Source organism: Haliaeetus leucocephalus, unplaced genomic scaffold (genome assembly GCF_000737465.1).
Source record: "Haliaeetus leucocephalus isolate CR32 unplaced genomic scaffold, Haliaeetus_leucocephalus-4.0 Scaffold199, whole genome shotgun sequence".
In the NCBI taxonomy this organism is placed as follows: Eukaryota; Metazoa; Chordata; class Aves; order Accipitriformes; family Accipitridae; genus Haliaeetus; species Haliaeetus leucocephalus.
Genome location: NW_010972635.1, coordinates 792,036 through 805,102, shown reverse-complemented (window position 1 = coordinate 805,102; position 13,067 = coordinate 792,036). Strand labels below are relative to the sequence as shown.

The following is a 13,067-nucleotide window of genomic DNA, read 5'->3' as shown; positions in this document are numbered from 1 at the left end:
AGAGATGTCAGCACTGTCTACCCTCCACAGAGATGCTTGTTTTGAAGAAGAGAGTAGCTGAAGCCTCCCCCCCTGCCCCCATAGGTCTCACTGTCTTAGAGGGAGGAGAATCTGTGTTCTCATTCCTGATTTTTTGAATGAAAAATACTCTGAGCAATAAGAAAAATAGGCTTTAAAATAATAAAACGGTGTGAAGGTTGAGAGAGTAAGGGACACAGAGCTAACACTATCAGGACAAAATCATTCTTTATGGAGAAGCCCTCTGACATTGGGCTGGGGCCGTACAAATTCAAGGTAAATACTGGAGGAACTGGGGCATAGCTAATGCTGCTCTAATTCTTTCTGTCCCCTAAACTGACGCTGCTGATGGTAACATGAATAACAGGCCTTATTCCTTGCTTTCAAGGCTGTGATGAATCACTGACTTAACATTTCTTTATGTTTAAAGCCTCACAGTCTGTCTTATTGTCATTTGTCAAAAGTGAGGATAGCGAAAGGATTGTATTCTTACAGTCTAACTTAACATGCATTTTATGCTGTTTCTCTTTTATCCAAATCGCATCATCTCTCATCCCACATAAATGAAAGTTGATTGTGTGCAGCGAGCACCTTGCAGCTTTAAAAGGGAACAAATGCTCTTCAGTAATCGCATGAAAGGAGGTGTATTATTTTTAATACTGGTTCTGCTTCCTGTGGTAGATTTGTTAGATAAAGATCAAATAAGAATATGTTCTGCTTTGAAAATTGCGTAAGAAGCTTGTCCTGTGTTAAATAGTGCACAAGTCACTGGTTGCAAAACATGACGTTGTAATCTTAGAGGCATAGGAAGAAGAAATCATCACATTTAAGAGGGGATTCCCAGCTCTCTGAAAGGGTCTTCCACTGGTTTAGATCTGGGATGGCTTATAAAAACTTAACATCTCATCACATTTTTGTGAAGAGTGCTTGTGCATGATGCTGATTTTGGTGGAATGACATTTATACCATCACGTGTTGTATGGGTATGCATTTGCGAGGCTGAATCTTTCATTTGGAGCAATCATTCACCACAACAAGTTTTCAAACTCCCAGATTTTTGCAAGCAACTGTTCAATTAGTAATTCTTTGTTAGTCTTCCCTGCACTGCAGACTGCAAAGTAAGCACACAAACTAGCTGAGAGGGCAAAGGCTTCATGAAGGGAGAACTGGAATTTGATGACTCTTTATTTTCACTGTTCCTACCTTTATTTTTAGGTGGATAATTGTAGATTTTAAAAGCAGAGTAATTAACATGAGTGTTGATTTCTTCCTTTTAAATCGTTTAGAAGCTAGTTATAGAGATGCTTTCAAAATACATGCATCCCAGAACTCGTTTTAGGATTTTTTTTGAGGGGTTTGCTCTGATTAAAAAAAAAAAAAAAATCTAATGGAAAAAGCTTTTCAAGCAAACTTTGCCAGTATGCTCACATTCCTTTGTAATTCAGGGGAAAGTGAAATACATTATGCATTAATAAAACCCCCACTTCTGCTGTGTCTAAATGGTTTTGTCCATCCAGGAGCTTACATTTAGTCATCTCAGTCTGAAAATGTTGCTTGTTTCCTCTGATTAGTATTAAACTGCTTTTATGATTACACTGAAATCATTTTAACACAAAGTTGGTAGATAAGTCTGTCTTTGTCATTTTAAACCAGGGTCTGATTCATTGTCAAAGCTCTCCTTTGTGCTTATGGCTGCAGAAGTATCCAAAGCAACCAGCCGAGCTGGATGCAAGTCCCTCTCCAAATTCCTCCTTGCATGAGTAATAGTTAGTCACAAAACCAGTGCCGCTGTCCTTGCCTTAGTCACCAGGCCCATGCAGTCGCTCCTTGCTGTCCTTTATGCTAGGCAGCTCTGGGGAGGGGGATTATCTGTGCCCTATAAACCTCCATCCTGCCCCCATCTCCTCCATCTCGCCTGGGGAGAACAGGAAACAATTATTTGGAAAGCGTGCTCCTGCGTGTAGGAGACCTGACCCAGCCCTGAGTCAGCTTTACAAAGCCACACCTTGCTCACCAGGTATGTGGGGAGGCCGTCAGGACTTCCTGCTGGCCCCGCTGCTCAGGTCGCTCCTCTCATCCTTCTGTAAATGTGTTCCTAGAGGGGATGTGGCTGCTTTCTGCCTGCGAGGCAGCTGAGTTCAAGGGTGTCTGAATTAGGGGGCGATGCTGGTTAGTTGGGAGTTTACCTCATCTTTTTGTTGCTGATTTGTTGAGTCTTTGAAACTTATGGAAGTAATTTTTCTTTTAAAATGGCCTTGTTTGGCCAGGACTGCAAGAGGTGAAAGGTGTGGTATGATTTTGCACAAGTCATATCGCTGGGAGGTATTCTGATGAGCCATACTGGCTCTATAGGACCATAGAAACCAAAGCACCGAATTAGGGAACTTGCCACATTTTGCAAGAGGCAGTTTGGTGAGGGACACTTCCACCAAAGCAAAACGTGGGGATTTTCAGAATCTGGGTGAGTTTCCCCTGCCCAAGTTCTCTGTGTTTGACCTGACTCTGCTGTTGTAAGTCTGGTTAAGGTGCGGTATTTGACCTGAAGCAATGTACCTCTGAAAACTGCTCTAAATGAGTAATTTTGCCAGGAAGGGGTGTCCCTAAAGGAATCCTCTGGGTTGATAATATATTTCTGCTGCCACCTACTGAAAGGTTGCCAGTCGGCTTTCTTTTGTAGTGGTTAACATCAGGCAGCAGTTCAGTGGAATAGTCGGTTATTTCCCAGTCGCAGAGAGCAACAGCTGTCTCCACCTCTACTGAAAATGCCATCCTGTGGCTGAGACAACAGATATGTGCATTGTGCTCCCATCGGGACTGGGGCTTGGGGACAGAAAGGCTGCTATGTCCTGCCCCTTATGTTGCACCTTCTTCTCTTGAAGGTGGCCTCCTTTGGTACCAAGTGTGGAAAGCACTGGGTGCTTTTCAAAATTAGCTTTTCCAGTGCATGTTTTTCAGGGTTTCAAGGCACTGTGATAACGATGGTAGAAGGCCTGCTGGTTGTGCTGTGGGTAGGATCGATACATGATGAAGGTTGGTTTGCACCAGCAGTTCTTTAGGGAGGTGCTTATAAACATCCTCCTGAGTTGACAAGTGGACTTGTATGCTTGATGTCTTGTCTTCTCCACTCTAATCCAGATGGTTTTGAAGTGACCGAGGGTCCCCGTTACCTTGTGGAAAGAATGGCTAAGGGAAAACCCAGGGATCTGAATCATCACTTCTCCTCTTAGGTAAATGGCATCATCGTGCTTCTGTCAGCAGCTGTCATCAGAAACCAGCTGGGCTCCCTTCCTATTGCAGTTCATTCATTCTTGAGCAAACTCTGGGCAACTTCCTGAGAGCAATAACTCTGCTTGGAAAGTCTTGAAGTGTATCTAAATATTTGGTGGTTGCTGTAGCATGGTAATTCCCAATGTGTACATGTGCCACAGTCTTGCACTGGGTGAGGACCAGTGCTGGGTGGACCCATCAGGGTGTAGGACTGCCAGCAGACCCACCCCGCCCCATCACTGGTGCCCACTATTTCAGTTTCTCCCAAAGTAGAAGCAACCGGGTGCTGTTCAGCAGGTCCACGTCCTTCCCATGTATGGGTTCCAAGTGAAATCCTGTTAAACAGAGCGCACATCCTAGGCACATCATTTTCCATGATCTCAGGCTGACCAAAATGTTTACCTTGCCCATGGTGCATGCATTGACAGCTTGGTGTGCTGTTCTCCGGCAAGGCGGGTTTGGGCAATTCCAGCCACCCTAATAGCAGCAGTGGCCTCAAGAGCAAGGGCAGCTCACGGTGCTGCTGCTGCCTGGCCCCCAGCATGCGGGCAGCACAGCTTGCTTTCCTCTCGGGGAAGATCCTTCCCCAGACAAGTGTGTGCTCCCAGCTCTATCTCAGGATCACTTTCCCAAACAGTGTGCACACAGAGTCCTTGAAGAATGCCAAAAATGACCTGGGTTAACTTTGGGAGATACAGAAACTCTCAGCTAGCAGGTTTATTGAGACGGTGTCACAAGATGAGTTGTATCAGGGCTCCTATTTGAGGCACTGCATCATGCCTGAAGACTCTACAGCATTCCTCGACGAAAGCCTTCTAAGTGCAAGAGTGGGATGCCAGCATCTGGCAGCTGGTAGCCAAGCATGCTGTGAGCTGTGGGGAGGGAGGTGTTCTCTGGGAAGGAACCTGCCAGCTTGTTTCGTGCTCACAAAGTTGGATGTAAAACAAGTTTGTAGAAAAACAGTTTAAAAAAAAAAAAAAGGGCAGAAATATGAAGGCATGTTCCAATACCAGATCCTTAAATTTCCATGGAAACATTTTTATTTGGGTTTAAGCATATTTGTGTTTGCAGGTCAGGGGTTGAAGCTCTTTTTCTCTTGCTGAGGTGAAGAGAGAGAAGTGGAATTTGAAGAGCAAAAGGAGTAGACATTGAATGAGAAACCACTACGTAAAACAGGAAATTCACCTGTGAGCACGAGGCGTAGTGCAGCATGAATAAACCGTGGCTGCTGTGTATTGGTTTCCTGCTGAGAGCAGAAGTGGTGTTTTGGCTTTTGGAGTTGAGTGTGCACACTCTGAAATGCTGTGCTGAACTACCAGCTCTAGACAAGGCTCTGCAACACGTGGGTCTGGCCAGTGGCTGACCAGCTCTCTCTGAAGGCAGAGGTGTCTGAATCACCGTGCTGGGGGAAGTATGTTGCTTTGATCATCAAAAGCCCATCCAAGAGGAGCTGATTAATAGTTTTTTCTTGCTGTGGAATCTGTGGATGCTGGCTTTTTAATCTGCCAGGAATGTAAGGTCTGGGTGCGTCATTGTGCTTCTCCAGCAAAGCATCGGCCTCACTAGGAGCATGATGCAATGGGAACAGAGGTGGGAGGCTCGAGCAGGAGGTGACTTCCCGCCGTGTCAAAAGGCCACGGGCCACCTCTGTTAACCACAACTCCTTTTCTTCTTTGGGGTGTGAACTGTAATTGTATTTGCATTAAATCTAGTATTTCCGCAGCTGCTGCCAAAAGCAAATAGTGCGGAGCTGGTCAGGGAGCAAGTGTTGCCTGTGTCAGGGAGCGAAGTGCAAGGGAGAGCCGTGGTATGGGATAATGGCAGGGCAAGTATTTACCGTGTTGCTTTTGCTGTAACCACCAGCACCAGGGCATAGGCTCGCTGCTCTGGTGCATGTTGGTAAGAAGCGTGCGCAGTGAGGGATGGCTTGTGGGTGCTGCCATACATTGCCTCTGGCTGGGGCCAGTCGAGCCGGTGTTTCCAAGAGCTTGCACTTCATACACCAGCGAAGCGAAGAGGCAGCTGCCCAGAGCCATTGCCTGCAGCTGCCCAAGAGCGGAGCATGTTGGTAGCAGGCATTGCAGCCCGCCATCCTTGCTGGGTTACGGGGTCCGGCGTAAGGCAGCTGCCCTGTCCTCCTTGCAGGCAGTGCTGGGGTTGCGGTGCCCTCCCTGCCCGGCCATGTGGCTCCTTCTGCGGGGCTGTTGGCTGCACAGCCGCCCTTCCTCCTGGGAAGGGTTCCCAGGATATTGATGCGCCTTGCCTGTCAGATGGGGCTGTGTGAGCAGCCAGTCCTGTTTTTGGCTGCATCTCTGATCACATGGGAGATGGCGCTTTTACTCTACATAGCTGTACTGACACCCCACACAGGTTAGCCCCTTGCCCCACACACCTGATTTAGGAAGGCTGCAGGAAGGCTTGGAAGTGGGGAAGGCTTCCGAGTGCAGGGAGGGGAGAGTAAGGGCCAGGCTTGGTGGCGCCATCTGTGGTCAGATGCAGCAGAGCCTTTGAGCCCAGCTTCAGAGCCCCTGGTAGGTGCTGGGAGGTCCAGCTGGTGGGGTTGGCTCTGCTGCCCAAGGAAGAGTTCTTGGCCATCTCTTCTCACCCTCCATCTCAGTGCCAGGCAGCCATTAGCATGGCAAATCTACTTTCAGAAAGCAGATTTAGGTGAGAACATTTCCTTTTGGGCTAGTTTTCAGACAGATCATCAGGGCTGTGGTTTGTATCGCTCCCAAGCGTGGCACCCCTTTCTGGCCAGAGAAGGTGACTGTTGTTGCCAGCAGGGTTAGCTTAAAGGAATTATGAAGCTACAGGCTGGGAGGAATTGACTGCGATAGCTTTGGGGGGGGCATCTTCTGCAGTTTTGCACCCTATCAGCTGTTCTGCACGTGGCCCAGACCTTGCTAGCCCTGTTGCAGTAGCCATGGGTTGGTCTCATGTCCCAGTGCAGGTGCCAGTGCCCTTCCTGTGCAGGGACAGAGCGGGGCAGGAGGGGGATTGAGGGGCTGTCACTGCAAATAAGGGGTTGGATGAGAACTGGTGAGTGGCATGTAGTGGGAACAAGTGAGGAGGGTGCAAGAGCTCATCCTGTACTGGAGCAGGGCAGCTCGCTTGATTTCACAGTGCGTGCGAAGCGTTCTGCCCATCTGGAAATCTGTAGCTGCAAATCCTGCTACCTTCCCACGTGCCTTCAGACACCTTCAAGGTGGCCTTCGGCTCCCCTTCCTCGCTTCTGCAGTGGAGAGGCTTCTTGCACGCTGATGGGACCTGCAACCTCAGGTCATTCCTCCCTGTGTGGGAGTTACTGTGCCTGGTTCATGGAAACAAAGCGGCATTTCTGAAACCTCTGAAAACCACGGGGCAGTGGAGGCTGGTGGGCGTGTATGCTCCTTGCCCTGACCGAGCAGGCATTCAGAGGCACATTCAGTCTGTGCCTCTTAAGTAAGTTTCAGTAATGCTCAAGAAGTGTATTTTGCAGTGTGGTAAATAAATCTCTGGCAAGTGGATGTGGCAATTGCAAACCAGGAGGAGGAACTGGCCTCTCACTGCAGCCAGAGCCATCGTCTGACAAAGCTGTCTCTTCCTGCTGTACTGTCTGTATTTCCTCCTTCGCTGCCTTGCCACACTCTTCTCGTAACTGCTGGGGAGATGCCAGCACCTCGTGGCACTGCCTGGCCTCGCTGCAGAGCGTGGCCCTGTTTGTAAGCCGTGAGTTTGGGCTTTTCTGGGAGCTGAGTGGCATGCGTCACCTTCACCCCATTGCCTTCACAAAACAAGTTTCCTTTCTCAGTCCTACCCTGAGACTCTGTGACTCAGGTGGTGGTATCTCTTGCTGTTTTGGGTAACCACCTTGTCTGGCCAGAGGCCTGCAGCAGCTGGTGGGTGGGTGAGGGCAGTTTACGGCACTGCTGGTGTGGGGAGCAGGTAGGAGCTCTGAATCTGCAGCTCATAGGTTGTGCAAGCCTCTGAAGTCAGTGGCTTGCTGTGCAGGGCCAGGGTGCTGCAATGTACCATTGAGCTCCTGACTGGCAAGCACTGGAGTTACTGGTGTAGAAGTAATATCAGAGGCTGCAGAGAGCAGCAGCCTTTGATTTCATGAGGGACTAAAACCAGCAGTTCGTTTCTGGCATTGCACTGGAAATGTGCTGCTAGCTGCACTTGCTTTGGCACAGGCAACAGAGAATTAACATTTGGAGTGGCAAACACACCTTCACAGGAAAATATATGCAGCTAATTGGGTGATGAGCTAAAACCTAGCAGCCATGGGGTTGGCCTAAAATGTGAGGTCACAGGACATAGAGTTAACTAGGGCTGCAAGTCAACATCAAGTGCAAATGAAAGCATGTGAGTTCAGGGAAGCTTGGAGGAGGGGTTTGGGAGGTTGTGGTACTGTTCCTCCCACAGGGAGCAGATACCACCAGCCTGGCAGATCTGGCTGGACTGGAACAGCCTCCGGGGTGACTTAAGAGCTGTGCTGTCAGACCGTCTCTGGGCTCTTGCAGAGCTGGTGTGACTAGGCAGCGTGTGTGTCAGCCGGCTTGCTCACAGTGCTGCTCTCTGGGAAGGCGCACCAGGGAGAGACGGAGTTTCCTGTCTAGACCCCAGTAATCGCGGTGAGGAGGGGTTTGCACGCAAGCTCCTGCTCTTTCTCCTGTGATTACCGAAGCAGAAACCAGGCCACAGCTCCTCAGGAAGGAACACCTCGCTTCTTCCACGTGTCTCGGAAAATGCAGCGACTGTCTGCTCCTCCCTCCCCCTTGATTTGGGCTGTTAGTTGGAGTGGGAGCCAGATGCCATGCTGGCTCCAGTATTGCCTGCTTGCCGGCCTGCAGGAGAGCTCAGAACGCTTGCAGCCCCCCAGCTGCGGGTGCAGGTTTCCCTTGATGCCCAAGGGATGCTCCTTGAGCCTAGGGGTGAGTCACCCTGGAGGCTTCTCTTGGAAGGAAGGAGTAAAAGCATCAGGGCCAGCCCAGATCCTCTTGCCCCAGAAACTACATGACTGAGGAGAGTGATTGAGAGAAATACAAATTCCCTGAATCCTCACCTGCCTGGGACTGCAGGTGATGCTTAAGTAGAGAAATGGCATTAAACCATGTCCCTTTGCCATGAGCTGTGTAGCTCCAGCACCCCTGCTCCCCCGGGGAGGGCAGAGCATGCCACTGCACAGGAGTGGGCAGCATGGATCCCTGTGGGCCACAACAGCCATGAACACTCCTGCACTGCGTCAGGCCATGTTAGTGCTCAGGGTCCCTCGTTCTCGGGGAAGTGGGTCCCAAATGGTTGCCAGCACAGCTTCCTAACGGGATGTTTGAAATCCCACTGTGTTAGGGGAACAGAGCTGTCGTTTGCAGCCCACCAGCTCCCTGGCTGCATGTGGAGGCTTGCCTGTGCAGCGGCTGGCCTGCCTGGCTCTCCCGAGGTTGCTGCTGGGGCCAGCCTGCCCATGGAGAGCTGTTCTCTGGAAATGTCTCTTGCTGCGTGGTGAACATGAGGGGGAGTGGAGAGGACAGAAAGCCAGAACCATTTCACAGACTAATTTAATTGCAGTAAAAAAAATGTTTTAGTAATAACCGAATGCATAGAAGTCAGCTCTGCTGATGCCACTCTCCTCCAGTCAGCGGAGTGAGGTGGAGCTCGGACCCACGCAGGTTTTCTGGGACCTGTCTCCCCTCGCAGCCTTCAGATTCAGTTCCCTAGATGTGAAATCCCTCGACGTCTGTCCGGGCAAAGTGAGAACGGTGCGGTGGTGGCAGAAGTACTGCTCGTGCGTCAGCGAGTTGTTGGCAGTGGGAACCCGTGCTGCGCCTCCTCTCCCAGCAGTTTCCTGAAAAGCAGCTCTTGTAAGCGAGAGGGATCCCACGTGCCTGGGGCACTGCGTGAGAGGGACAAGGAGCCCTTTGCCATACCCACAGCCCTAGCTGTTGCTAACAACCTTTACTGTTTTAAATAAAAGCCCTTCAGTATTTAGAAACGGGGCTGGAAGAGATGTCCTCATGGCATGGGCATTTCAGCTGAGTGTACAGAAGTGTCACTGCAGGTCTGCTGTGGGGGGAGAGATGGGGAGTGATGGCAGCAGGACTGTCCCATGTACTAATGAATTTTCTTTCAGTGTTATGGGTCCCAGCTCCCCGTGGGCTTGCAGGAGTCAGGAGGAGGCTGTCAGGAGAGCATCAACTTCGCAGTTCCTGCCTGTCACTGGCTGGCAGGGGCTGTGTCCTCTGGCTCACACACAAGCCTCCTGCGGCCTGCCCCCCATGGCAGGAGGGTGCTGCTTGGCAGAGGCCAGCACGTGCTATTGCTGCAGCCTGCACCCATAGGTGCTGCCCTGCTTCAGCCAGCTGGCAGCTGGGGAGCACCCCAGAACGGCATGTGTTTTTACCCTTTCCTACAGCCCCCCTGCACGGCTGAGCAGTGTTGAGGACGTCCACTGCCATCCCCCTTTAGCTGTCCTTGGTTTTGGTGGGCTTTGCAGGTCATTCATGCCATACTAGGCTCCTCTGCCTGTGGCTAGAGACATGATTAGTGGAGCGTATGGCAGGATGCTCTAGGCTGAGGCCTGGGCTCCTGTAATTTAATAATAATCCTGCCAATGCTAATTGGTACCTTGCTTGGCCTGGAGACTGAGCTCGGTTGAGCTCCTCAGGCCTGTGGGAAGGTGCTCAGTGCGTGGCTGTAGCTGCTGTGGGGTAGTGGGAGCATTGTGCCGCAGCAGTCCTCTGCAGGCTTTGTTGAGAAGAGGACCTTGTGAGGACAGCAAGCCCCACGCCAGCGTGCAGCAGGTACCACCCGTGGACCCCTATGTGTGCCCCCGAGGGCTCTCCCCATGGTCCTCCACAAGCCCAGCTCTGGGGAGCCTCCCCAAGGGTCCCCCCAGCCTGTAACGAACTGCATTTGGAGCGGTGCTCTGCCTGCTGCTGCCAAAGGAGGTCTGCATCCAGCAGCGAGGGCTGCCTGCCCTCACACAGCAATGCCTTCTGCTGGCCTGACGTCCACCAGAGACTGTTGTGTCTGTTGTTTGGAAACCCAGAGAAAATAGTCAAAAGAGCCAAGCGCTGATTTTTCCAGTCACCTAGGAGCACGCAGACTAGCAGGAAAAAACGCTGCATGCTGAATTCCTATCTTGGGATGCACAGCTTCAGGCTGCTTCCCTGCCAAGCCTAGCCTAATTAAAGATGATTAAGGAAACACACGTATTTGGTGATGATGCCAGGGAATTTCTGATAGAAAGGAGGGTCTGGGTTTAGAAAACTGGCCCAGCTGGGAAAAAGAGCCTTTTTTACCCAAGTGTGAAAGGATTTTGCTGTTGTCTCCATAAGGAGGCCTCAGCATGTTAATTCCTCTCTAGGCTGCAAGTGCTACAGGATCTGATTTCCTTTTCGTTCCTTCCTACAGTTAATGTATCCCACTTTTTGCAGCTCTGCTGTTGCAACAGCGCAGGCAGCTCTGAGGAGAAGCTTTCAGAGGGAACAAAATTCAAAGTCTGTGTAAATGTTGCCTAGGCTAAATATTAATGCTTTCAGAATGCCTCTGGAAATGAATAACCACTGTCCTCGCTTCGGGAAACCTGCAGGGTCGTGTGTGCCCTCAGCAGGCTGCTCACAGCTCTGCCATGGGCAGTGCTTGGCCCCAGCACCCTGGCACGTGCTGTCAGTGCCAAGGTGGACCTTAACTCCCCTCTGGGTTTTCTGCCTTGCAGCAGAAGAAGTTGTACCTGGAGCGGAGTGTGAAGGAAGCAGAAGATAACATCCGGGAAATGCTGATGGCCCGAAGGGCACAGTAGCTGTGCGGTTCCCCCCCGGGCCTCCTGCAACGCCTTCTGGGTGGTTTTGGGCAGCCCTGCCTGTGTGCTGCTCACCGCCGCCCAGCTGCACAAGCTCTGTTTCTGTGGCAGTTTCAATAAAATTCTGCTGCGAAGCCTGAGGTCATTTCCTCTGCCTGCCACCTTGGTGTCTTGCAGCAGCTGCTCTCCCTGTGGGGATTTGACAGAGAAAGGAGATGGTGGTGGGATTTGGGGTGAGGGCCCTTTGGGGAATCCTGCTTCACTTTAAAGCAGATGTAGCCCTCGCCCTCCAGAAAGACCCCGTGCACTGCTCGGCGCTGGGAACAGGGGAAGGCTCGCTGTGTTGTTCTGCTGGAGCAAGGCTGACGAGGCTCTGGTGGGGGAAAAGGGAGGCTGGCAGGGCAGAGCAGGGCCGGCCATCCCAGGCACCTCCAGGTCCATGACGGGTGGTCATTTACTCTGTCTCAGCGGTGACAGGCCCCGGTTCCCTCTTTGTACTCACGAGCCTGGCAGAGCCCCAGCGCGGTAGCGAGCTGGTGGAGGGCCAGTGCCACCCTGTGCTTCGTGCTCGCAGTGCACCAGCCCGGCCTCCTTCCCCTACTCCTGGCTTTGGTGCTTTTCCGAAACGGAGCTTTCAGGGACGTCTCCTCTCCTGCCACCAGCTCCTTAGGACTTTGGCGCTGGGCAGGTCCCATTGCTGACCCCCCCGTGCTCTTGCCCCGTAGACACATGGGCGCTGTCACACTCTGGGCTGGCCCTTTGCCACCTGCTGCTCCCCAGCCTCCCAGGCCACGTCACCTGCTCACCGGCCAGTCTGGCTTCATCTTCACCAGTGATCACACACCTGCACCGGCTGCAGTCGCTGCCCCGTGGACACAGGGGCCTGTGGACTGATCCCCCCCAGTGCACTCACACCCTGTCCACACACGTGCACACTCAGCATGGAGCCCTCACCCAGGACAGAGTTTAAGAGGAATTTAAGAAGATTAGACAGACTGCGCTGATCAGGCGCTGGACAAGTGTACCGACCAGCTGGTCGTTTATGCCCAACTGGTCCTTTCATCCCCATACCTCACTGGTTTTCCACACTTGTTCCTCCCCAAATCACCTACACCTCTGCCTTTAGGGCATCCACTAAATGTCCTATAGCAAGTCCTGTGCAATCCCAAACAGCTTTTCCCTGCATCCGATCATGTGTCCCACCTACCAGGCATCAACCACTTATTCCAAAAGGCGATCTGGACAGCTGCTCTGGGTCACTTATGGGGCTGGGTGTAGCTTGGACATGGGGCTTAGGCGCTGTGGGGACAACCCTGGGGAAGGCCCCGGGCAGGGATCTGTACCTCGAGTGTCCCAGGGTTGAGTTCCTGCCTGCCACTGTCCCCATGTGATGCTCCAGGCTTGTGGAAGAGCCTGTGAGGGGCTGACAGACCCTCTGATGGGCCTGGGGGTGGCCTGGCTGGGTACTGCTTGGGCTCCTGTCCTGCTGGGTCTTGCTGAGCTCCTGTCTGAGTGTACAAAGGTGCTTCACCCTGTAACTGACCAAAAGCTGCCATGTCTGCTGCTTCCCAACCTTGCCGTCCTTGGCGGCATCCAGCAAAGGTGTCCACCCATTTTGGTCATGGGGCAGGGTGCCGGTCTGGCCTGGGCAGGGGGTGGATCAGCCTGCAGCTGGGCTCAGCAGCCGGGGACTTACCCGCTGCAGGGGCTGCCTTGCACCAGGCTGGGCTGGGCTGAGCGTCACCCCCAGCCTGGCCTGGCCCCGGCATGGGAAGGCGGTGTCCAGGCTTACTGGGGGACTGGCAGAGCCCTTACTTCTCCAGCACCTTGAGCCTGATTTCCCTAGTGAAATCCTAGTGCCAGGCAGCTGGCACTCTGCACGGTGCCTGGTGGCTGGAACCCAGGGCAGCCCTTCCCAATGGAGCGTGGGAGATGCGGCATCCCCAAGGACAGGCACTGTGGCACCGGGGGCAGGGTGCTGCAGGGTTGTGTGCTGCTGTAG

At 52.3% G+C, this 13,067-nt stretch overlaps 1 protein-coding gene across 3 annotated transcripts in view; it reads left to right on the top strand.

Annotated features, from left to right (window-relative positions):
* Positions 1-11,205, top strand: part of PFDN1 (prefoldin subunit 1) — a 32,854-nt gene extending 21,649 nt beyond the window's left edge. For all 3 annotated transcript variants that reach the window (XM_010565978.1, XM_010565977.1, XM_010565976.1), the window contains exon 4: positions 10,982-11,205. In XM_010565978.1, coding sequence (XP_010564280.1) covers positions 10,982-11,065 — 84 coding nt within the window. In that variant the 3' untranslated portion in view covers positions 11,066-11,205. The remainder of the gene's footprint in view (positions 1-10,981) is intronic.
* Positions 11,206-13,067: the final 1,862 nt, after the last annotated feature.